The 26,726-nt window shown below is 35.9% G+C and overlaps 2 protein-coding genes across 6 annotated transcripts in view; one reads left to right on the top strand and one right to left on the bottom strand.

Annotated features, from left to right (window-relative positions):
* Positions 1 to 26,726, bottom strand: part of samd10b (sterile alpha motif domain containing 10b) — a 214,293-nt gene that overhangs the window by 39,714 nt on the left and 147,853 nt on the right. For both annotated transcript variants that reach the window (XR_015523324.1, XM_087306760.1), the window contains exon 3: positions 26,518 to 26,686. Coding sequence is in view for 1 of the 2 variants with exons in the window: in XM_087306760.1 (XP_087162886.1) it covers positions 26,518 to 26,686 (169 nt within the window). In the remaining variant the exon portion in view is untranslated. The remainder of the gene's footprint in view (positions 1 to 26,517; positions 26,687 to 26,726) is intronic.
* sb:cb449 lies at positions 2,471 to 9,400 on the top strand. Of its 4 annotated transcripts, XM_087306731.1 has the most exons (11): positions 2,471 to 2,535; positions 2,977 to 3,055; positions 3,530 to 3,633; positions 3,739 to 3,879; positions 4,126 to 4,271; positions 4,469 to 4,605; positions 4,928 to 5,021; positions 5,197 to 5,532; positions 5,681 to 5,867; positions 5,957 to 6,084; positions 6,602 to 9,400. In XM_087306731.1, exons 3-11 carry the CDS (start codon positions 3,552 to 3,554, stop codon positions 6,920 to 6,922), a joined length of 1,572 nt encoding a protein of 523 aa, XP_087162857.1. In that variant the 5' UTR covers positions 2,471 to 2,535; positions 2,977 to 3,055; positions 3,530 to 3,551; the 3' UTR covers positions 6,923 to 9,400. The 4 variants fall into 4 exon arrangements, with proteins under 4 accessions (XP_087162857.1, XP_087162856.1, XP_087162858.1 ...); XM_087306730.1 differs by lacking the exon at positions 2,977 to 3,055; XM_087306732.1 differs by lacking the exons at positions 2,471 to 2,535; positions 2,977 to 3,055 and adding an exon at positions 3,304 to 3,394.

The raw sequence follows: 26,726 nt of genomic DNA, 5'->3' as shown, positions 1-26,726 counted from the left end.
TAGTTACACAAAAGAAAATTCATGTGTTAGTTCTGAGTTTACAAAGACTGTTAACCCACATCCTTAGTGCATTTGAGGATCGCTGGACAATCTGTGTGGTTAATTGTTCAGAGTGAGAGAGAGAGTGAACGTCAGACCTGCGGACTAAAAGATCGATTGGAGAGAGACTGAGGCTTTGCTAATCGGGCCTGTTTGTTTCGTGATCGGAGGATTTACAACTGCGGTGATGCAATTCGGGATCGCGGATGGACGTCAGAGACGTTTGGAGTGTATCTGGTTCTGTGAATGGGTACTGTGATTGTGACCTTCATTATTTCTACGGATTCTGTGAGTACTGAAAAGTGTTTTTTTCCAACGTGAGCTCCAACATTGCGCGCCAACGTAAGACTTAAATCCCAGCTGGGTAACATTTTATTTTGGGTTTTATTTGATGCTATAATGTTACTCAAATGTGTGTTTGCTTTGTATGTCTGATTAAGTGAAGCTGTGTTGTCACTGAAAGTGAAATGAGTCTTACAGCTTTAAAGTGATTTAAAACACAACGAAAGAAAAATAACACAATAGCCTCACAATATTTAATAAATGTAAAAAGTTTATTATATGCCTTGCATTTGTGATTTTCTTTTACAGAAATGGTGAAAACTAATGGTTAAATAAACCAGTGTGTAAAGTAACTTGTAAATGAGAAAGTTAAATTATATTATGCAATAGAAAAAGAAAACAAATAGTCACTTCTACTCTGAATAACACTACATATATATCTGAGGCCCGGTATTATTAAGTGTTTGTTATTACCATTTGATGAACAGACATTGATAATTTTAAAGTTATAGGGATGTGCCTCTCACCTTGAATTTTATTTGAATTTCCCTAGACATATTACTTTTTCTGAGCTAGTTAAGGGGAGAGGGCTACATGTATGAAATGAACATGACAGCAGCAACTACTCAAACACCCACAAACCCATAAACAAAGAGTCGCTGTTATTTCTGGAGAAGATTTACCATCAAGAACAAATTGTGGATTACTTCAGAAGAGCAGCGCGATCAGACAATCAAATTTCAGAGTATGATAATGTGTAACACTGCCATAAATGAGGTTGGTTCGTGATCTCTTTCTTTTTGAGTGTGCATGTGCATCACCTCAGATTTTGTTTGATTAGAACTTCTTGAAAAGAAACTAATAAAATGGTCGTTTGTTAATTTTATTGATGATTCCAAATATGTAATGTAAGTGTCAGCTTGCAAACAGTTTTGGAGAATTTGATGTTTCCCTATTCAGAAAAGCCCGAGCATACTGCCTGCGAGGTGATTCAAAGATGGCTGCCAGGTGAAATGACTTGCTAAAACTCAAACACCTCTATCAGTCGGTATGAATCCAAATGTCACACTTTACATATACAGGGGATCGACAATGAAGCTGAAATGGTTTTAGACCACAGCAATTCATTAATATGGTGTAGGGCCTCCTTTAGAGGCCCTACACCATCAATTTGTCTTGGGTATGACAGGTACAAGTCCTGCACAGTTGCCAAATGGATTTTGTACCATTCTTCTTGCAGAATAGTGGTCAGACGATTACCTGATGCTCGTGGGGGAAAAAATTTCCTGAAGAGGTCCTTCAAAACACCCCAAAGAGGCTCAATAATATTTAGATCTAATGTCAGTGCAGATATTGCAGCTGAAACCATCAATGATCCAGCCCCATGCTTCACATGCCCACCAGTGTCACTTTTGAGCTACTGTAGCCACGCTACGGCAGTGGAGGAGGGGTGGGACAATACTACACCACATCATAGCAACCGACAGCTGAGCTTTTTTAGAACAATGCTCTGGTTTCTGCAGTGCAAAAACACTTCGGTGTAAGTCTTAGGCACGTAGTCACGTAGACACGTAGTCTTAGGCTCTTGGTTCACAAGACAATGGTACCCTAATGGTGACTTGAAAATGTCATCATTGTACAACATTAAAACTTGAATTTTTTAAATTATATTATAGATAATTAGATTTTTTCTTATACCAGCAACATTTCAACCATTAATAGGGTGGCACGGTGGCTCAGTGGTTAGCCCTGTTGCCTCACAGAAAGAAAGTAGCTGGTTCAAGTCCTGGCTGGGCCAGTTGACATTTCTGTGTGGAGTTTGCATGTTCTCCCTGTGTTCGTATGGGTTTCCTCCGGGTGCTCCGGTTGATTGATCTTAGTAAATAAGTGTGTGTGAAAATGTGAGAGTGTATGGCTGCTTCCAATAGGGCACAACTGGGTTGTGGTTGGAAGGGCACACAGCAAATTTACCGGTGTTGATTTACTGGTGTTACAACAAAGTGTTAAAATAAAGTGTTGCGTCAACGCTATACAGATTGAGTTAAACACCAAAAGCGTCAGTTTCGATTAAGAGTTGGTGTCATTTTATATCGTTGCAAAGGCAACTCCTTAAGCGTTAACCAGGCCACACCTCCATGAACGTGCAGACGTCCTTTTGATTCAACCAGACCACATGCAGACGCCATTTCAAATGCTGCAAGTGGAAGAAAGTTGGTAAGTCTAATATATAAATCTTATTATACAGATTCATTGTTTAAATTAAATAATATGTTTTTGTATCTTAGTTTAATCATTTTTTCATAACGATCAGTATATCAAGCGTTACACAGCCAAATAATTCAGACGTGATTTTTATTAAGTTAGCCTATATCAGCAATTTTATGAATCATGTAAAGCCACCATAACGCTTATATTAATATTATTATATTATAATTCTCGCACACGGCGATTGTTTTATTTATTTTATTTACCGTATGCACATGTCTGGACATAAGCACAGTGTAGTTAGGCTCGCGCGCTAAGACCGCCGTCCATTTTAGCAGGTAACGTTATTCAAGGTGAACTATCGCGTGTGGATTTCTTGTAGTGTTCAACAAGTAAATGTGCACATTTCAAAGACAGCGGCTGAACTACTATAACTTGTTTTAATCCAAGGTACATGCTTGGGTTCCTGCTGAATGGTGGCCGACTGACCGTGGATCGGTGAGAGTTTTCGCTGTTAAAAAGTACCGTGGTAAGTTTTTAATGCTGCAACGAAAGTCAGTGATTGCTCACTTCGGTGATAGAACGCACGTTGTGGAATATAAACACACAGTTCAAGACTTCAGATGAATGAAACGACTAATCTACATTATCGACAAAAACTGTTGTCAGATATTTTAATGTAAGGGCATAATCTTACGCGAATGTAAGAGATTGCAATAACAAGGTTTAGCCGTCAAGGCGCTATAGCTTAAGACATTACAGCTGCCAGGAAACAATAGAAGAAGACAGCGCGCGTAACGGTAGTCAGAATGAGTCCAAAACAGACGATAATACATTCATAAAACTCCCTCCAATATATCATTGTCGTGTAAGTGTGCTGCAAAACAACGAACGTTAACTTTAAGTTGTCTTTATTTATAGAAAAATTATTTATTCTTACAATTTATAGTCCAATTATATTACATAAACCAAATATAATGTGTTTATTTCTCTCCACACCAAGAGCTTCACCAGAGGTCAAGACAATGCTTGTCAAAGCACAATATCGAAACCAAAAGAAGTTCATAAAAATCCCAGAGGCTTGCTTTGATTTATTTTTAGCAGAGGGTGAGTGGTATTAAAAATAATATATATTTATTAAAAAAAAGTTTCTCTATCATACGTATCATTAAACGTTTTTTAACAATAATATTTATTTTCTCTCCTTTGCAGTGAAAGAGAAGTTTTCATTACCACAGGATCTTGTAATTACAGTTACAGATGAAACTGGTACAGAGGTGGACGAAGATGTGTTTCCTGATCTAATGAGCACCAGTGGACTGCTTCTTGTTATAAATGCTTTAAATGACAGTGGTGAGTGATAACAGTGGAGCTATTGAATGATGTAAGATGTGTCTAAGTGAATGCTGCCAATTTTCAGTACTTTACCATATTTTTAATGTCGGCAGTGTTGATGTGGGTAGAAATACAGTCCCATAATGTAAACTAGTATTGAGTGTTGTTTTTTTTTTTTTTTTACAAGTACTTAGACCTGTCTTTTTATTTTGATCCAGTATTAAAAAACCTGTTGCCTGTTAACCCCAGTTTTAACATTAACAGGACCCTCCACACCTCAATCTTCAGCCAGCTTTGATACAGATACACTCTCTTTAACTTCAAAAAGCAGTGAGGACAGTGACTGGTTTAGTCCAAAACGCTTTAGAAAGGATGAGGATGAGGCTTCACAAAACTCACAGGCCAGAGATGTGAGTGCAAGTACACAATTTGGGGGGTTTACTTGCAGTATCATAACCATAAGCTTTACATAATCAGTTCCATTAATTTATGTATTATGTGTATAGTACTGACCTTTTCCAGATCAGGATTGAATTTAAATGGCATTTTCAATATTCCTGCATTTCTACCTTTATAATAGGATGTTAATGCTAATTTCTTTTTATAGTTGATCAAACAAATTCTAGAGACAAGACCAGGTGGAGCAAATGTGCTGAGGGAGTATGAAGATACGGGGACAATTACTGATGAGACAAGAAAAGTTATGGTGAACATTCTAGTAGCCCACATGATGGAGACAGAAGGGTAATTATGAAAAACAATGTTGTTGTTGTTTTTTTATGGTTATAGCAGTATACAATAGTTAACATTTGAAATGAATCAAAATCTTTTATCAAAGTATTAAATCTATTGTACTACACCCATTCTTGTCAAAGGACAATTTTGAAAAACATTTTTTGATACACATCAAATGTTGACTACTATATAGATTATAAATTGTATAGTGTGAAGTTGAGTGCTAGAAATGTAATAGTGCTAATCTTTTAAACATTTAATTGAACAAATTTTAATAACATTTGTTAATTCTCATCAATGTTAAGTAACATTGAGTACTCCTGTTCTTCAGGAGAGTTCCACACCGCCTTACCAAACAGAAGTATGGTTTGGGAATTATCACCTTGTTTCCCTCACTCAGAGATCCCCAAGGGAGGACTGGATATGTAAGTTCTTGTCTGTCGTCAGAAGATCATTATATATATATATATATATATATATATATATATATATATATATATATATATATATATATATATATATATATTAATGGAGTGTTAAATGTTGAATCTGAATTTGTGTCATTTTGAATTTATTAATTTTTGAATTTATTAATGTCAGGAACATTTTTATGATGGCCAGAAAAACTCTGGATTCTTGTCGTGGCGACTCAAAACCGTACAAAGGGGGACAAAACCTTCTGGAAATAAAGATGATCCTAAAACAGAGGAAAAGGGGGGTCCTTTGCTTGACCGACAGCTGTGTCACCCTGAAGATCAGCTGGACAGTGATCAAAGTCTAGAGGCCATCTCTCTGATGAATCATACAAGCGACCGTGAGGTCATCATGCAGAAGATGAGGGCAACATTTAAATACAGACAACGTCTTGTGCGTGATCCAGAGAAATCCACCACTATTCTCTCTGTTTTTCCTCGATTTCTGGATACGAAAGGATTGGTATGAATTGTCTTTTTAAATATATTTTATTTATAAATATAAAAAAATTTAATTGAAATGTTAGTTTCACAGATGTGGTGAAATAGTGACCATCACATTTAGCTTGTAATATTTTATAGTAATGGAATGTTTTCTTCTGATTTCTCAGATTCTCCAGGACTTTACACTCCTGTTCGGGTCAGAAACGGCTTCCAGACTCTTGGAAAGGTGGCCAACAGTTTTCAAGTCAAAGATTATCAAGCTAGCAGAAACCTTGACATCCACTCCACTGCTGAAAAGATTGCTGTCATCTGCCAAACAGAACAAAGAAAGCAGCGAGGCAGAGGATTTCCCAGGTACAGATGTAACTGATGTAATGGTGCAGTGAAAATCTTTTGAATGTTATTTTACTGTCTATGTTTAACTTTTTACTTGTCTTTTTCAGAGTGGGACAGTGACATATCATCCTTTCTTCTACTTCTGCATTTTTTGTCGCCCCAAGTTTCTGGAAGAAAGAAAATCCAGAAGATGAGCATCTCACAGGCAATTGACCATCTGGTGGTTTTTCAAAAGGTAGGTAACTGGTGATGATACAAGAGCTGTAGACATTATACCTTCAATTAATGCATTAACTTCTCCAGTTGATAATACACTATGAGATAAGTGTAATATGAAGTGCTTGATTTATCAAATTTTCTAAACCTAAACTGGAATTAAGCTTGTTGGCGCTTGTATCATTTTCTGTGTCTTTTGATCTTAGTGTTCAATTGAGCTAAACAGACTCAAACTATGACTGTAAGATGCACATATTGCCAGTAAAGCCGGTTCTATAATCAGTTCTAAATCTGTAACATCAGGGTTATATGTTCTGTTTATTAAGTAACCTCTAGGGATTTCATTTCTTTGTTTTATTTGGACTTAACCTGTGAGAGCCTCAGAGATTTATAACTGATCACAGAATTGCTTCCCTGACAAAATGACACAATTAAGTCACAGCTTTTGCAATATTGCAAAATCAATTTAATGTTGACTTTGTAGTCATAATGTTAACTGATAATGCTTAATTTGCCTTTTTTTTTTCCTCAATCAGGCATGCCGGAGTATTCAGGAACACCTCGAGACAGAAGACAATCGTCAACCTTACATTCTTGCCATAGGAAGCAGCAAGGAAGCCATCAGTCAGTTCTTCATTGTGCTTGACAAAAAGCTCATCCCATGTCAAGAATCCTCTTCACTAGCGGCAATCGATGAACTGTTCAAGGTCCATTTTGTGTTCAGTATCAGTTATGATCCTCCACTTAAAGGTTTGTTCACATTTCTCCAGACCACAGTGTACAGAATTGATGTTGGCAGCACAAGTGAAACCCCAAGGGTGAAGGAGCTCAGAGCTAAATTACTGAATGATGTTTAGATGCTACATCTGTAAATCACTGTTTGCTACAACTGTAAAATTAATTCGGCACCTTAAACTTGTTCATAGTTTGTATCCTGGCAAGAAGTTTGAGTTGGTTTGTGCTCAGGATGGTTGCTTCCTACAATTTAAAAGTTATGCAGGGTTTAAAAAACATTTAACCAGATTTCATTTTAGGGGTGTGGCATCAAGCAGTGGTAACATATCTATTCAAAATCAGCATGCTCCAAATCCTGACGAAGCACTTGTGTCTGACACAGAGCAAATGACAGATAATGATGCTCAAGTGGTTGAATGTTCTTCTCTTTCAAGGGATAGTTCAAGGGAAATGTGTGCATCCATAATTGCCAAATTGCAGGCTAATGGTGTTGCAAACAATTTAATTTTGTCTGTTATTGAAAGCATGGAGGATTTTGTTAATGATTTCCATACTAACTTAAGGGAGAGCATTTTAAATGTTGTGCCTGTTGGTAGCACAACTAGAAGTTCAGTTGAAGAGGTTTTTAATAATTTTCATAATTCATTCTCAGATTTTAATACAGACACTAAATGGAGAAAATATTTCAGCAAGAAATGGGGAGTTGTTGAACCCACTGAAATTCACTTGGGAGTCAGGTACGATTCAAGAAGAAATACGACCTCTGGAATGTATGAACAAACAACAGTTAATGACACCTTTATTTACATCCCTCTGCTCAAAACTCTGGAGTTCATTTTTAGAAATGAGGAAGTATGTAAACTGATTCAAGAACAAAGGCAAAGTGACATGTATAGAGAATTTTGTGATGGGCAGTATTACAAAAGGCATCCATTGTACTCCATCTGTAATAATGCACTTCAGATCCAAATTTACTATGATGATTTTGAAACAGCTAATCCATTAGGATCTAAACAAGGAATCCATAAACTTGGCTGTATATATTTTGTGCTTCGTAACCTACCATCACATGTAAATTCATCCTTGATGAACATACATCTAATTTCTTTATTTCATTCTGAAGATGGAAAAAAGTATGGCATGGACAAAATACTTGGCCCATTGATTGATGATGTTAAAGTTCTTGAGCAGAAGGGAATGAAGGTGTCTTTTTCTGAGGAGCCCATTTTTGGTACAATTGCTCAAATTACTGGCGATAACCTGGGTCTAAACGGTATTCTTGGTTATGTTGAATCTTTTTCTGCAAAACATTACTGCAGATTGTGCCTTACTGACAAGGTGTTAGCACAGGAAGTATTTAGCGAGGATGATCCAAGGGTGATTTTGCGCAACCGAAACCAAAATGAGAAGCATTACAAGTATCTTGCTGACAACCCTAATGAAAACTCCTGTTATGGTATTAAAAGAAATTCTATACTCAACACCTTGACTTACTTTAATGTATCTGAGAACTTTGTGCTGGACATTATGCATGATATTCTGGAGGGAGTGGCACAGTATGAAGTAAAACTGCTTTTTGAATATATGAGTTGCGGTCTAATACCTTGTGATTCCATTCCTCAAAGACTGTATGCCTTCAACTATGGTTTTTTGGACCGAAATAACCGCCCAACCAAGGTCAACCTTCAGCACCCAGGAAACAGTATTGGACTTAATGCAAGTCAGACATTGTGTCTCATCAGGAACATCCCTCTCATATTTGGAGATGTAGTTCCAGAGGGAGATAAGCACTGGCATTTGATGTTGCTGCTCTTGCAAATTGTTGACATTGTGTTTTCTCATTGCATTTCTGAAGGAATGATCATATTTTTGAAGCATCTGATAGTGGAGCACCATCGGTTGTTTAAAGACTTGTATCCTTCTAGAAATCTGATTCCGAAGCATCACCTTATGATTCACTACCCTGAATGCATCAGGCAAATTGGCCCATTGATTCATGTATGGACGATGAGGTACGAAGCAAAACACAGGTTTTTTAAGAAAAATTTAAAAAACTTCAAAAACCTCACCAAATCGCTTGCAAAAAAACACCAGCTGGCAATAGCCTATTACTGGGAATCCTGTACATCGAGGGGTATTGAATCTGGTCCTGTTTCAAATGAGTTGTTGTCTGATCTTGAAAAGTGTGATTTTATTTCAGAGCAACTCAACATTGATCTCTCTAGTGAAGTAACTATCACTCCTTGGGTAAAGTGTCATGGTACGGAGTATCGAAAAAATCTTGTTGTTTGCTTAGATTTGGTTGAGGATGTACCAGTCTTTGGAAAGATTGTTCAAATTTTGATCAAGGATGGAGTTTATTTTTTGGTCTCATGTATGGAATCAGAGTTTGTTGAACATCTCCATGCTTTCAGGGTTTTTGCACAAGAGCACAGCCTTGTTCTCAAAAAAACAGAACAATTGTTTTACTACAAGCCATTTGATTTGCAAATGACATATGGCAATGACAGTTCATTTTATATTGTTTTGGACTGTTACTTGTAAAGTAATTTTATTGGTGGCTTGGTGTTCCATGTTGGAATAAAATTTTGAAAGAGTAATGTAGTAAGATGTGTTTTCTTCACAGTGAATTTATTATTTTTAAATATAAAAATTTAGAAGCCTTAATATAGTTATCCATAAAAAAGTAACATTTCTTAAATAGTACTGTCAACATTTAAGTAATGTAATGTTTGATTCCTATAAGCTTGAATAGATTGTGATTTATTTATTATTTTTTTTTTTTAACAGTGTTCACTCCTGAACAGTGTAGGATTTTAACTCTGTCAGAGTTTGCAACGAAGTTCCTCCTAGCTCTGTAGCAGTGTTGTTGTTATCTGCGTTGGTGTTAATACTTCACTCTTATAGTGTTAATATTTTGACACTGTGTTGGTGTTAAAAGAGGCAACACTGTAGCAGTGTTGTTGTTATTATCTGCATTGGTGTTAATACTTCACTCTTATAGTGTTAATAATTTGACACTGTTTTGGTGTTAAAGAGGCAACACTTTTGAAAGTGTTGAATTAACACTTTGCGGGTGGTTCCCATATATACACTTTTAAAGTGTTGAAATTAACTCTATTGGTGTTAATTTCCGGATTTCAAATTTACTGTGCATCTGCTGTTTAAAATATATGCCGAAATAGTTGGCAGTTCATTGCTCTGTGGCGACCCCTGCTAAATTAGTAACTAAGCTGCAATTAAGACTAAAACGAAACAAGACAGCACATATTTCAGTGTCAGCTACTTTTGCAAGTGATTTTGAATGCGCATTAAATATGCATAGACATCTGTTGCCTAACCACTTTCTACTAACAAAAACATACATTTCTGATAGCAAAACTATAACTTTACTTCAGATATGTCTTTCAAAACAAATATTCAGTGCCATGAAAAAATGCTCCTGCTTGTGAAAGTGAAATCAGAAGATTTGAATGTAAATATGATGACAATATGACATCTTATAATGTCATATTGTCATATGAATATAATACAGAATGACTGCTGAGGTAATTCTAGTCGATATTATTCTGGTAGTTCCAATGTCAATCAATTCCAAATGTTTGCATTATTGTGGTGTACCTGCTTAATGGTTAAATATAAATAGAAAAGTCTATTGTATGTAGCGTTTGTCTCTAGAATGTGTCTTGACATCTGACATTTCGTTGCATGTGCCTTTAATGCAAATGTGCTGGTTCTCCACCTCCACCGTTCACGTGTGTGTAGCCTTCATGTAGATAAACAGCACAGTGACAGACAAGAATAAAGCAGATCTCCCTTACTACAGTAAGCACTTTTATTTTAACTGTTATTTGATATATATGTTGTGGAGTTAATTCAAGCTATTCTACAATGATGAGTCACACACAATGTCATTATAAAGTTTGCGTGCACACACCACACTCCGCAAAATGGGTGAGATTTGGATCATATTTTAACATCAGGAAATAAAAAAAAAAAAAGATTGTGTTTCTATTACCCCAGTATGACCGTGAACAAACTATACCTACACACAGCTCTGTCCAAACAGCCTACAAAAGTTGATTTTCATCATAGGTGCCCTTTAAAGAAACACAGTGAGCATCAACACTTCCTGATTTTCAAGGTTTATTGCAGAACATTTTAGGCAGAGAACATTTCAGTGCTGTAAAATAATTTAAAACGCACTTAAAATGACTGACTTCCTGATCAGTACCCTGACTACTGAACAAGGGAGCTGACCGAGATGCACCCAAAGATGCTCCCCACACAGCAAGGGCACAATGATGCTGCAGTTACAAGGCAGACTTGTTGATCACACCATTACAATCTAACTGTGCTATCACTTCACACTACACAGTGTGTCTACAGACGGTGCGAGACATCTGTCCCGAGATGCCCAGGGCACAGCACTGTCACATTCTCTTCTTGAATGGGACATAATGAAAAACTGACTACTGGTGCATCTAAAATTGTCTAGATACTGCATTTGAATTTGAACTTACTTCTCAAACATTAGAAAAGTATGTTATTTATAATATGAATAAGAGTATGAATGGGATTCAGATGTGACATGCTGTCAGATACCCATTTCAGACAGTAATACTGATAAATGATGTAAAATTACTGAAAAAACTTAAATACTATTTTACCCAAAAATATTTTTTTACCATCAAGTGTTTCCAAATCTTTATGAATAATAAAATATATTATTTAACTAAAAACATAAATGATAAGTAAATAATGACAACATTTTCAGTTTTTGGGTAACTATACCTTTAAACTATTTAATTAAAAATATGCTTTTCACACAGGAAACTATGTTACTTTTATTTCAGAAAAGCACCATTCACAAGTAAATAAATTTAGGGGCACACCTAAGTAGAAATGACCTCTACACAGCTGTGCTTGTATTAGTAAATATTTATTTCATTAAAAAGGCACTATTCACACATGATCTCTTTATTACAACTTACAGGTAATTTTCTGAAAAGGTCTGTATTTTTAGAAGGGGCTAATACCACATTACAAACCAGCATTAGTTTGGTTATTTTACCTTTAATGACCCCTATACTTCAAAAACTTCACCATTCTTTTTTTTTTTTTTGTTGTTGTTCTTTGTTTGAGGGTAAAATGATGTTCAAAAAAGAAAAAAAACAAAAACAAACAAACAAACAAACAAAAAATATAAGTGACAGTTTATCATTTTGAACACTCCATGAAATATACTGTAGGTACAGTTTCATAAACATTTGGCAAACAGCATTCTCAACAAGAAGATCTTTATTTCAAATTGCAGCGCCGGTGTGGGCAAACTCTTATAAATGTCATGGTGCAATGCTTTGGTGCCTCTTGTCCAGTGTATGATCCCCTCCAAGTCTTTAAAACTGGTAACAGCTCTGCTACTGGACTCTCTAGTGTATTCATGTGGTTAGTGTTGTTGTTTTTGATGCTGTTCTCCAGTCTGAGCCCCGTGGAATGAGAAACAAAATGGGGATGAAATCACACATCAATGAAGGTAGAGTGTTCTAAAAATGAGTGTAAATGGACTAACCAGCAGGCTGAGCACATTGTTAAACATATGAAATGTTGTTTTGGTCATTCTAAAATGCCTTAACCATCTCAGTGTTAGAGTTATTATATTATCAATGTCCTCCAGAACTGTCAAGAGCATCTGTGCTGCGCCTCTCAAGCCTTCACATGCCACCACGCATTCACTGCATGTTAGGACTGCCATTTTTAAATCATTTATTAAATGAAGAAAAGATTCACGCAGCTTCTCCCACCACAGCAAATTCTGTTTTTACTGTTAATATTTGGCTCCATTTAATCAGGAAGTGACGATTTTGTTGTCTTTGACTTGTTGGATGTTTTATTTACACATCTTTTATGCGATATTCCAGTTTTGTGCATTAAGTTAATTCACATTTTTGGATAGAAACTTAGCTAATAATTGCGTAGGACAAATGGTAATTCAAAGGTATTTATGAGCCAAAACAAACAAAATGTTTGGTGATCTGTTTTAAATGCCCAAATAAAAACGAACTTTGCTTCAGATGAATTTTGTTTTAAATAATTACATCTGTTTGTTCTTCAATTTTGTTCGAAGTATACCAATGCATGTATTAATAAATCTTCTTCTGTGGCATTATGGGACAGAAATCATACTTTTGATGTGTAGTTCAGAAACTCGCCATAAGCAGTACGTCATAAGGGTACTTTTACCAGGGTATTTTTTTCCCTCGACACTAATTTGCACATACTACTATAAGCTCATCTACTGTTCATTGTACCATTTAAATGTGATTTCAAGTGCACAGTTCAACTGGGTAATACTTATCAAAGACAGATAGTATTTAAAGTCTTTTATTGAACGAATGATTCAATGCACCCATGAGTAAGACCAACCATCAATATGTATGCTTTGTTTTCCTGAGGATAAATATAAATCTGCTTGTTCATTTGGCTAACTTTTAGGAGTACACTCGCATAGAGAGGACCTCAAGCTAAAAAGCACTGATTACAAGCTTTCTTGACTGAAAACAATTACATTTTATGGGGCATTTAATCTGCTTTGCTGTACAATGCAAGAGATGAAGACCTGAAGCTATTTTAAAGAATGATCTATGTTTAAAAAGATAAAGGAGCGCATGGTGTGAGAGAGTACAAGTATTTGTGTGTGTGTGTGTGTATTAACAATAAACAACCAAGCCCTTAACTGGAATCACAAGGTGAATCCCAAACAGAGAGAAAGCATAGAGCTGGCAAAACTAAAAAGAGGTCTGGAATATCATACTAAAAAAGCCTACCCTAGGAATATTACAGTAAATCATAGGAATTCACAGGAAACCACTTTATTAAGCTTTGTCTCTTGCCTCTATATCTATAATATATAGTATGAATCTACACTATAAGTAAAAAGTAAAGCAAAGCAAAGTGTGCAAAAAATATCCCACTTTATCACCGGCTGCCACAAACATTAATACAAAGCAGGATGGATACATGCTTTAATATGGTTTACTCCTAATTCTGATGCAAACATCAGAACAATAATGCGTTGCGAATGGGAGACGTGATGACGGAGTTTTATTAAGAATGGTCAGACAGGCAGGGATCAAATACCAGCATATACAACAACAGAGCTAGTCCACAAGTATAATCTGTTAAACAGGTAAATGGGTCGATATAGGTAGCAAAGATTCAAAAACAATACAGTCCAAGAGTCAAAAAAAAAAAGAGAAACGAAACTAAGAAGAAAGTTTTGTGGTGCAGCAACAGCTAACAACTCCCAGCAATGGGTGATATTGAGAGAGGTGTATTTACAGTCCAGGTAATTATTGGTAATGTCCTTCAGCTGTGAATAATCAGAGTGAACTTTAAACTGGTGCGTGAATGTAGGGCGCAATGGGATTTGTAGTCCAGGAGCATAATACAGAGCGTGCTCTCCAGTGGCCCACAGGTGCAATCCTTGCTGGTGATCAGAGGTGGATAGAGTATCAACTACACTCAATCCATACTTAATCTATACTTAAGTAATAGTACAAGCTAAAGTAATTTTTTGTTCAAGTAAAACTGGATTGTAATTTACTGGAGTAAGAGTAAAAAAAAGTATCCGATTAAAAAATCACTTAAGTAACTTCTTATAAGTTACTTTGTATCCATGTATGTATGTGTGTGTATGTTGTTTACTGTAAGTTGTCAACGTAACAAAGTAAGAGTAACAAAGTAAGAGTAAAGTTTTGTTCTTTAAATACGTACCTGATTAAAAGTACACATCTTTAAATCTACTCAAAAGTAGAAGTTAACCAACAATTTTACTCAAGTTAATGAAACAAAGTAAATTAAATTTGTTACCTCTGGTTGTGATCACAACACAATGACCCAATGTGCATTGGCCTGTTTTTTTACCAGACTTTCTGATTCAGAGGTTTCACATGAGAATGAAGAAACATTGGTTTTGAGACCCACTGCACATCAATCTTCATTACTCTTTGTGACATCATCACCTTCACTGCAAATCAGGAAGGAAGCCCAAAGTTCAAAGAGAAGCTCGTTCTCTTGCTTTTGTCTTGCTTGCCTTTTTAGTCTGTTAGTGTGTTTTGGCTTGTGTTGTGTGATATTATGTTGAATTCACTTTAAAGTTTGATCATTGTTTTCCTTTCAGTTGCTGTATGCTGTTACCGTTTTGTATGTACTTATTTAGTTTTGTTTGTTTGTTTTCTCTTAGGTAGTGTAGAGGATATTTTTCAGCGAGTTTGGGGTTTTTGTTATATTATTATTATTATTTATATTATTGTTATATTATTTACATTCATTCATTCATTTTCTTGTTGGCTTAGTCCTTTTATTAATCCGGGGTCGCCACAGCGGAATAAACCACCAACTTATCCAGCAAGTTTTTACGCAGCGGATGCCCTTCCAGCCGCAACCCATCTCTGGGAAACATGCACACACACATTCACACAAACACACTAAGGACAATTTAGCCCACCCAGTTCACCTGTACAGGATGTCTTTGGAATGTGGGGGAAACCGGAGCACCCGGAGGAAACCCACGCGAACGCAGGGAGAACATGCAAAGAAACATCCACTGAGCCGAGGCTCGAACCAGCGTCCCAGCGACTTTTTTGCTGTGTAGCGACAGCACTACCTACTGCGCCACTAAATTCTTTTACATTTTGTAAATAAATTTACAGATTTTTTTGTATTATTTGGTTGTTGTTTTGCTATTTTGCCAACAACTCTCTATAAACTCACATCAAAATGTTACCTTTTTAACCCCTAAAGCTAAATTTTAAAGCATTACAATTTAAATGGGGGCTCATCCAGTATCTCTTGAACCTGAAATAGTGATGTTTTTTTGTTTTTGTTAATGGCAATTGGCATTAGTTTGCGTATTGCTCATAACATACGTTCGCGGAACAATATTGTGTTACTTGTTTGTTTTGTCTGTGTCATAGAGGTTTTTAATTTGCAGAATTGTGTTACAAATTTTACATTTTTTTTTTTTTTTTACATTTTGTTAGGTTATTTCCATGTACTGAACTCTTATGATTCAGCTATGACTGTACCCAGATTTACACTCTACAGTACCTTTTAATCACCTTTGTTCCCAATTTTGCTCAGAGTTCCTGCAGTCTAATTGGCTGAATAACCAAACAGACGTACCTAATAAAAAGGCTTCATATCTATTTCATATAATCATTAAACAAATATGTCCTTCTCTCTTCATTCCCCATCTAGTTCAGAACAAATTCAGGACAACTTACCAATCTTCAAGCTGATGTGGCAGCTTCTCTAAACTACTCTCCATACATCTATCTTCATTCTAAAAAGCATCAATCACCAAATGCAGATACTCTCAATACCACTCTATAGGCTGTTAAAGTAAACCACTGCTGTATTTAACTACTAGAGGCTTATGAAGTATTATTGGACAGTGATGCTCTACTGACCCAGAGCACCTTCGGTTGCCCCTGGGGCTTTATGGGATAGTCATGGGCCAACAATGACCCACTTTCCAGCTCCGCCAATTCACACATCGCTGCGGGAATTGCATTTGCTTCCCAGTCACTCACGATAGGCTAGGAAGAGCAATTAGAGCATGGGTGATGCTAACAGCCTTACACAAGATAATGGAATAGCCAGAGATGGATCTTTGGACATTGTGGGATCTTTTTTTTTTTTTTTTTTTTTAATGTATTGTTTTTGTTTTCATAGTAATATGTAGCTTTTATAGTGCACAAACACTGAGGTGCTTGTTTCATAAACCTCACACACTAATTCAGTGCTTTTAAATTCAGCCCTCCAGAAACACTTTACTCAAGATTGCTGTTTGTCTGAGGCTTTTGTGTAGCGACAGACAGAACAGGTGAACGGAGCAGAAATGAATTCCCTGCAGACTGCTTTAATGTGCTCCTAAATAACACCCTGAAGATATTGACAGAAGTGCTGTCAAAAAAAACAAGATAATCTGAGATACAGAAAAACAAGAGAAATGCCTTTATGTAGTCGGTCTTACAAAGTGTCTTATATCTTATGTATATGACAAAAAAAACAGCATAAGTGGCCTAAAAAATGATGTAAACTTATTATCAAGCCCAGATGAATTTTGATTTAATATTGATTCAATAATAAGTGTGTGTGAGATAAAGAAAAGAGAAAATATAAAAAAAATTGTAACAAATTTGTCTGCACTCATAAACTACACAGAACACTTTATAGTTTTTTTGTCAGTATTTTTAACATACAATTTATGGATAAAAAGTTTTTATGATCTAAACTTACACTGTCAAAAAAATACCAAACTGTTGAATTATTGACCCTGAATGAGCCTGGCAACGAAGTTGAGTATCCAAATACAGCGTCTTATTAAGAGAGTCGTCAGGCAGGTAAAGGTCACAAGAGGAACAGACAGAAACATGCAAGTAATCCAAAAGAGTAGTCTGGGTCACAGACAAAGAGATTGGTACAGGCAGCAAACAAAATGAAACAAAACAAGGCTATGGTCAGGAAACACGGAAAGGCAAGACAAAATAGCTGGCAGCTAGCTACATGCAACTCACACATGGTCGTCCACTGAAGCAAAGCAGAGCTCTGCCTGGTCAGTACCTGGATGGGTAGTGGTGTTAGTGAGGCCAGTAGGGGGTGCTTAAACTGCGGTTTGTGTGGGTCCTAACACCCCAGTATATTGAAGGGGACTCTATACTGCTCAGTGAGTGCCGTTTTTTAGATGAGACATTAAACCTAGGTCCCGGTTTTCTGTGGTAGTTTAAAATCCCAGCATGTCCTTCAAAAAATAAAAGGGGTTTAACTCCGGCATCCTGGCCAAATTTGCTCACTGGCCTCTGTACATCATTGCCACCTAACCATCCCCATATCATAACTGGCTTCATCACTCTGTCCCCTCTCCACCAATCAGCTGGTGTGTGGTGTGCAGGTTGGCGCAATATGGCTGCCAAAGCGTCATCCAGATGGATGCTGCACACAGGTGCTGGATGAGAAAATTCCCCCCAAAAACCTGTAAAACGCTTTGAGTGTGCAGAAAAATGCCATATGAATGTCAGGAATTATTATTGCTATTAAAGTGGTGGTTCCTTTGAAAGGCCCGCCCTCAAAGGGTTCAGATTGGTCAGCTAACATAATGTGCTGTGACTCAAGGATTGGCATCACATCACTACATCACACCCCTACAAGCATGAGCTTTTGCGCTGTGTAAACAGTCCAGTCAGAATAGCTGTTAGCAGCATTAGCTGCTTAGACAGAAAAATGAAGAGCACACAGCTGAACTCTGATGTCTGCTCTCTAAAATAAAATCTGAAAAGTGTTTTTTTCACATATATTCAGATTATCACTGACACATAACGTTGACACTAGTCACTGTGCATGCAGTTGATCAATTTAAAAACATAAAAATACTCACCGGCCACAGCTTCATCTGTTAGAGGAGTTTTGAAAGATTTTTAACTAAGTCCAGAACTGAACTGGGAGAGCTTTCTGTTTTAGCTAACATTACAGTGCCTCTGGCCACACCCCTTCACTGTGCAGGGTGTGTGTGCTTGGTTTATGCACATAACCGGAAGCCCTTGTGATTTCACTATACCAGATGTTTTTTGTAGTCCCCAAACTTCATTCGCTGTAGGTTTTGCTAAGCTAACTCTGTAAAAGCTAATATCTCCCTTTGCCTTAAACTTTGAGTGTCTTACATTCAGTGATGTTGTTTATGTTCACACAGCTAAATTACACATCAACTAAAGTTTAAAATATGATATCGTAGTGGACCACCCCTTTAATGGAATGCTTCTTAATGCTACAGTAAAATCACAAGACTCAGTAAAGTGTATGTGTGAGTGAGATGCATATATAGGTGATCATCTACTCTTCCATGTTGAAGACCCTTGACCTGATTTGAATTTTACAATCTGCATTTCTAGTTTTGAATTTTAAAACATTGATTTTGATGTTCCGAATTCTTCTTGAAAACTTAAAACTGTATTTTTACAAACCCAATATCTGCAATCTATGAATTCAGAACCAAAAAAATCTGAAGCTTGAAAATACAACTATAAAAATCTGACATAAAAAAATTCAGTTGTCTTAAATTTCAGATGTTTAATATTTAAGTAAAAAAAATTAAAATTCAAGTTAAGAAATTCAAATTCAAAACATTTTTTAATGGCATAAAATATTAATGTTTTATTAAATTACAATTGTTAATAATTAGTGCTGTCCAAATTAACACGTTAACGCATGAGATTTCTTAAAAATAATTAAGGCGTAAAAAAAATAACGCAATTAACACAGTTTTTTTTTTTCTTCGCAGGGTCGACATATTTTTTGGGCCGGGCTGATCTGATCGGCCCATAAAACACTTAGCAGACTGTCATGTCATGACTGTCAAGTCATTGAAGAACTGTCACGCTCCGGTGAGCTGTCACGCTCTGAAAGTAAGATGTTTCTTTTCCGGACAGAGTGGCCGTGTGACATAATCTGCAGCCCATTGGTTCTTTTCTCTTTTTGTCAGAAAAGTCAAGAGTCACGCCTGTTTCTTACTGCGCGGGTCCGCGGAAGAGCAGGCATTTGCTTTTTGCGTCTCTGCACTCTGCAGCGTGCTGCGGGGCAAAAGATCAACATATCCCTGTCTTCTATCTAATTACCTATCTGTCCAGATAAATATACTTGTTTATTTTTATTTTTTTTTACTTTTAATCTGCACCATGGCCCAAACAAATATTTGTTGCATTTTCTAATTAAGTTCATTTGATTGACAATGTAAAATCTATTAGCTACGTTTGATGTTTCATTGTTGAGTTAAACATTTTTTTATGGTCTCTGACACATTGCTTTTATTATTTAGCTTTGTTTTATTAATCAAAATTAACTGTGTGCATCAGCAGGCAGTTTTTGTTATGTTCGTTATTTATTAGGCTCCCTCAAAACACACAGGCACCCACATTTCCAGTGTGGATTATAATTTTATTATAATAATAAAAAAACAAAATAAAATAAGTTTTTAATTTGTCAACTTTCATTATTTCCTATACATGGCTTTTGTGCTTTTATAGAATGGGAGTTGATAAACATATTCAAGTGCATGCACAGATGGGGAGCATTTTGATTGATGTATTGGGCCGCTCTGGCCCAAAATGCCAGGGCCGATTTTCTTGTCCCAGCCCAGCCCTGCAATGAGTGCAATTGTTTTTATTCAATATTTTATTATTATTATTATTATTATTATTATTATTATTATTATTATTTTCCATATCTGTAATACTTGTATTTTGGCTTTTTTTTTTTTGCAGTCAACTTAGAAACCAACATGGAAATCAATGTTTTCTTTATTGGCATTGATTGTTTTGAAATTTAAATGGCATTAACATGTCTTTGTTTTTATTTCTGTAATAAATATGGCTGTCAAGCCAGGATCTTGATGGTTTATTGTGGGTATGTTGTTTACATGAAGAAATCTGTGTTACAAGTTAAACAAAAATTCTAATAATTAATTATATTTTGAATTTAAATAGTATTTGTCTTGCGTTTACATTATTTTACATTCGAATAGCCAAAATTACAAGTTTGAATCTTTTAAGTGCGATTAATCGTGATTAAGCGCAATTTTTTTTTTAAGTGTGATTAATTAGTTATTTTTTTAATTGATTGACAGCACTATTAATAATTCAAATGCATACAATTCAATTTCAGATTGTTTTGGCATATTATTAGCTCCATAACCTCTGAGTTAACAGACACTATAGCTGCAGATTTGATTCTGTGACTCTTTAAACTCCTTTTTAACGTTGGAGAATGTCACTAGTAATTCACATGGACCTGATCCAAGGCAATTGGCACTTCTGTAAAACAGCTGACTCGAAAGACCAATAACCAGAAGCTCTCGGCGCCTGAAGCCAGTAGTGCTCTTGTCAGACATGAGTCAAATCTTACAGTGTGTGTTACAGTGCTTCAAGTACCGGTGCCAATGACCCAGAGAAAATGACACACGCAAACACTCTGCTACAGACACAGATCATCTCCGAGAGAGCCGTGATAAATGAAGCCATAAATAATAGCACAGATAATAGAATAAGGCCTCTAGCTGGTGTTGGCGCCTGGATGAATTACTTAAAGGGGCATTTGGAGGAGCCACACATTCCTCACTCCACCTAAATGTAATGCTGCTCAAACATAGTGCTTGTGTTTTGCAGTAAATGTACAGCAAGATTCATGTCGTGTATGCATGTATAACCCTTAAAGAGGAAAGCACCATAAACTGCATTGTATAAACATCCAACTAGATCACAAAAGATTTTTTGCTGTTGTGAAAATTTAAAAAAAATTGATTGAAGATGCATAGATTGATTAGTTTGATACCAAATCTCAATAACAACAGAAAAACTTTTGACCAATTTTGATACCAATTTTGGTCATACAAAAAAGTACAGTACAACTAGTACACTGTAAAAGTAATGACAAAAAATCAAGGCACTTTTTTATGTTGCTGTAACTTATTTCAAAGGGGTGGTCCAAACAATATTGTTTTTCAAACTTAAGTTGATGTGTAATGTAGCTCTGTGAACATAAACGACATTTCTGAATGTAATATGCTCAAAGTTCAATGCAAAGGGAGACATTGGCTTTTACAAAGTTAGTTTAGCAAAGGCTATAGCCAACAAAGTTTGGGGACTACAAAAATACACCCGGGCTAATGAAGTCATAAACACTACAGGTTACAATCATTCACCTCACGCAGTGAAGGAACGTGACCAGAGGTGCTATAATGTTATAGCAGAGAAAGCTAAAATAACACTGCTATTTCCAAAGACCTTCTTCTGCTTCTGTATTTGGGCATCCAAAGGACACAACATAAAGAGAGAAATGCTTACATTTCACAATTTGATTTTACAATCAAATGCTTTGATTTTAATTATGTTCCAGAGAATTATAAAAAGATATAGCTCTAGCACTTGACAAAGAAGAGCTTCCAGAATCTCTCTCAGTTCAGTGCTGGATTCGGCTAAAAACTCCTCAAAGAAGGAGCAGCTCTAACCATTATTGAAGAAACTGTGGATTCTGAGCCACAACATGTAAGTATTTTAATTTGTTAAAACTTATCAATAGTGCATAGTGTCTAGCGTTAATGGTTTGTTGTAGCAATGACATAAACATGTACCTGTGGTTTTGTACAATAATTTGCAGCTTCAATTCCTAATGTTATAAGGCGGCAACCTGATATATTATTGTGATATTACAGATATTATTGTGGGAGGTGAGCGTCTGATCACACCTAATACATTGTTAGTTGAGAGGTGCTTTTGTAAAGGTGTTTTCTATTAGCACTAAAAGTTTTGTATGCTGCTTATGTGCCTTGCGTTTTCCTTGTTTTCTTATTTTTTAATAGAAACTAAAAAAAATGTTTTTTTCACCTCGTTGCGCTGTAGGTATGCATAGAAAAAGCAAACAAAAAACCAGACAAGCTTATCGGTAGCCCAACGCAAAGTGTAAAACAGATAATAAAGTGTAACATTGCACTAACTTGCACATAATTCCGTTACAAGGTGGCGCCAAACAGTAAAAAAAACGCAAAGCTGACAAAACGCAAAGCAGACATAAGTGAAACTGGCAGAATAAATCATAAAATACCTACATATTATTCATTTACAAGATGGGGCCAAACGGTCCAAAACAAGTTAACAGATGAGTCTGCATTATTTAGAGGATGTTAACTGGGAATAACATACCTTGGAATGTTGCGACTGACTAAATATTGCTTTTAATTGGTTTTGCTTTATTTTGCTTCCAAAAATTGCAGTGAACACAACATTATACTGTAGGTGACATAGAGTTCAAAAGAGGATAAATTGTTGCGCACCTAACTGGCGCATATATGACCAAGACACCTAGTTTTTGTGATGTATTAAGAGCCATAGTATCCAGGGTCATGTCAGCAAAAAACCAAGAAGAAGGAACCACAGCTGTTTGAAAGGGATGTTCGGCTACTAACCTGGATTGTATTGAAAAAGCATAAAACCACAGCTGCCCATCTCATTTATTATCACGGCAGAGATAAATGTACACCTCAAATTTCTTCAATACAGAGTCAATAAATGCAGGTCTGATATACGTTTGGTTACACGTGCCATAGCCAAATGTCATTTTCAATGGTGCCAGTAGTGAAAATCTTGGGTTGTGGACAATTTAAAACATGTATTGTTCTCTGATGAGTCCACCTTCATTGTATTTCCAACATCCAGGAAAGTTATGGTGTGGACAACCCCTAAAGAAGTGTACCACCCAGACTGTTGCATGCCCAGAGTGAATCATGGTGGTGAATCAGTGATGATTTGAGCTGCAATATCATGGCATTCTCTAGGCCCAATACTTGTGCTAGATGGGTGTATCTCTACCACTGACTATCAAACCCTTCTGGAGGACCATGTGCACACTGTGGTTCAAACATTGTATCCAGAAGGCAGTGCCATGTTTCAGGATGATAATGCACCAATACACACAGCAAGACTGATAACAGAGTAGTTTGATGACCATGAAAGTAAAGTTGAACATCTCTCATGGCCTGCACAGTCACCAGTTTGTTGCTCAAAATCTTTTTATTCCCAACACTAGTAATATAATTCATAGATATATTTATATATTATATTTTAAAATAGGATAAGATACTAATCGTTGACTTTTTACTGCACATGAATTTTACAATTCAACTTTTAAAATTGAGGCTCCACTTAAACACATTAAATGATGTACATAACTACTTGCCACATATTTTTAAGGATTCTTGTTTTCGTTACCATAGACATTCTACACGTCATTGACCTCAATGCGAAACTTCCAGCCATCAACTCTCTCCTAAGGCACAGCTCTTCACTGATTGGCTCGAAGTCAAATGACTCATAAAGCTTGACACTCATATGACATTGAATGAGGCATCAGTGATTCACAACATCACCGCTATCCTCTGTTTGCCATCCCAAATATTACAAATCCCACAAATACCAAAAGCTGTGAATGTCCACCTTTGTTAAATCTATTCAATCTCAGCTCGCTCTCCAATGCTGCATGCCGTCCAAGAACAAATGCGCCAATGGCAGAGTAAAATGATTTTATTACTTGGAAGCGGCGCTCTGGTGACCCCGGGATGGCGAGGCCTCATGGAAATGACTGTAATGTGACAAATGGCTCAACATTACAGTGTATAATTGTCCATTAGTGAGAGAAGTCAGTGCTTAGAGCTCTGGGAGTTGGAGGAGAGTGTGTTAGAGGATACGGCCTGCCAAAAGCTGATCCTCTGAGAGACCACAGAGAAGCTTTAAGGATCTGTGATTATCCGAAGTATTCTTCGGGCAGCTTTATATAAGAGCAGGATGTCATTTCATTAAGCAATTACTGCATAACCAGATCTGAAATTACTCGGTTCACATTGATCGAAGTTGTTGTTATTATTATTATTTTTAATTATTAAATAAATTTGTTTGTGTGTGTACCTTGTATTCCTGTATTGTTCTGGTGACCAAATTCAATTCAATTACATTTTTGTACTAATTAACCCAATTAACTTAGTTGGTCACACTTTACAATAAGGTTCATTAGTTAATGTTAATTAATGCATTTACTAACATGAACAAACAATGAACAATACATCAACTACTGTATTTGTTCATGTTAGTTAACGTTAGTTAATGAAAATACAGTAGTTCATTGTCAGTTCATGTTAACTCATGGTGCGTTAACTAATATTAACAAGCATGGACTTGGATGTTAATAATGCATTAGTAAATTTTCAATTATAATTAATAAATGCTGTACATGTGTTGTTCATGATTAGTTTATGTTAGTAAATGCATTAACTAATGAACCTTATTGTAAAGTGTTACCACTTAGTTAAGCACTTGAATTGCACTTTAAGCTGAATACAACTGTCTTGAAAAATGTCTAGTAAAATATGATGTACTGTACTGTCATCATGGCAAAGATAAAATAAATCCGTTATTAGAAATCAGTTATTACAACTGTAATGTTTAGAAATGTGTTGAAAAAAAGTCTGTAAAACTTATAAATATACAAAATAAATATTAATATATAAAAATAAATATACAAGGGGGCTAATAATTCAGATACTGTGTGTAAAATACATTCTGCTGTTATATAATATACTGTAGAGTGTCCTTTTCAAAAAGGTGGTGTATATAATAATTTTTTTTGTGCCCACAAGTAAGCAATACCAGTAAATTTTTTTTTTGTTTGTTTCAAGAAAATTGCTTATGAATCACACAAAATTAAATATTTTCAAAATATGAAAATGCAGATTGCTTCCTGTGAAGGTTGGGTTTAAGAGTAAAGTTGCTGTACGAGATAAATATTTAGCATGTGTGTACTCTATGTATGTATGTATGTATGTATATAAATATTATTTAATTTTTAAAAATTTTAATTTTTAGATTGTTTAAAATTTGTTAAAAATTTTAAATGGATATAAAAAAGAACAGAAAAAAGCTTGAAAACAACATCAAAAATACAAAAACTTTGACTGAAATTACATGAAAAAGAAAAGACCTCATAGCAGCTTGACTTTTACCACGTTTTCAGATTTTATCACATTTGCACCCATTTATTCACTTGTTTATTTTATTTTATTTATTTATTTTTTTTGGTTTTGTCTTATCTACTTTCTAGAACCGTTCTTTGCTGAATTCGAGCCACTTTGTCACAGTCAACTCCCCTCTGTATTTCAGGTTCCTTGAAGTACGTGGCGAGCCACCAGACAAACAGATAACTCCGTCCACACAGAGGTAAGCTGTCAGCTGTTAAGCGTGAAAAGGAATGGCGTCATAACGCACCGTAGCATTCGCTTTAAAGATAAAATGCACCCATAAGTTCCTCTGGCTATATAATTTGTGATCTCCAGAAATGTATATAGGGGTATGTTGTCAGAATGAGCCTATGTTAGCTTTATCTAAAAAAAACTCAATTTTTCATTCCCTCACAAAAGCCCAACTCGTATTATTTACATCACAAATGTTTTGCGAGTGTATTTAACATTTTCCAGAGAAATGCAAACATTTTGTAATTAAAAAAAAGTTTTGACCTTAACACAAATGATATCTGTAAAGATAACATTCTTTTTATTTAAATACACATTTTATAGAAGATTGCATCATTTAGCAAAAGTCTTGAGCTCAATTAAACTTTCTTGGACAATAAAGTTTTGCAAGTGAACATTTCTGAAAGGAACATAAAAGTTTTGACCTCAACACAAAGTTTTCACTTCAACACAAAGTTTCTACAAACCTCTACTGGGGGGATTGAAAGTACAGTAAATATTTTGAAATCAACATACACTTTCTTAAGGGAACACAAACCAACAACATTTTCGGGGGAACATAAATGTTTTAAACCTGAACACAACATTTCTTGAGATAAGGTAATACCTTTTGTTTTTGACACAACCACAAAAGCTTAAAATAATTGTAACTCCCATATTCTCTTTTTCAACCAATACCTTTAATAATGATGTCAAAATAATTGAATGAACACAAGTGGTTTAAAAGAATGGGTGCTTCCTTTAACTTTCTAATATTCTGGAGTGTTTTCCTTTCCATTAACAAGCCCTGAAGCACAATTTTATAGTTTCCCCAATATTTCCAGGTTCTCCCAGTAAGGTATGTGCAGTGATAAGATAGACGTGCAGTACCTGTGATGGCGTGGTGAGAGAAGGCCTCCACGTAGGTCAGGTAGTTGTGGGGACAGTGTTTCTTTAGCCACTTACACACGTCCTGCTGGGTCCACAGCACCACGGGTTTGCATAAGCTGGAGAGCGTCGGGCTGGTGTGGTACACAGTAAAGGCCTCTCCTGGCTGGATCTATGGAGCAAAAATAAATGGCCAGTTGTCACCATGTTGA

The sequence above is a fragment of the Danio rerio genome, chromosome 23, assembly GCF_052040795.2.
Source record: "Danio rerio strain M-AB ecotype USA chromosome 23, GRCz13ab, whole genome shotgun sequence".
Classification (NCBI taxonomy): domain Eukaryota; kingdom Metazoa; phylum Chordata; class Actinopteri; order Cypriniformes; family Danionidae; genus Danio; species Danio rerio.
The sequence above is the reverse complement of the archived record's forward strand: the minus strand, read 5'-3'. Positions and strand labels throughout refer to the sequence as shown.

What these genes read in the sequence shown, in the direction of transcription:
- sb:cb449 (XM_087306729.1), top strand. Translation starts at nt 3,504, where the DNA reads ATGTGTTTATTTCTCTCCACACCAAGAGCTTCACCAGAGGTCAAGACA. An exon ending in TGATTTATTTTTAGCAGAGG is followed by an intron (nt 3,634 to 3,738) that starts GTGAGTGGTATT and finishes TCTCCTTTGCAG; the next exon opens with TGAAAGAGAAGTTTTCATTA. An exon ending in CGAGGCAGAGGATTTCCCAG is followed by an intron (nt 5,868 to 5,956) that starts GTACAGATGTAA and finishes TGTCTTTTTCAG; the next exon opens with AGTGGGACAGTGACATATCA.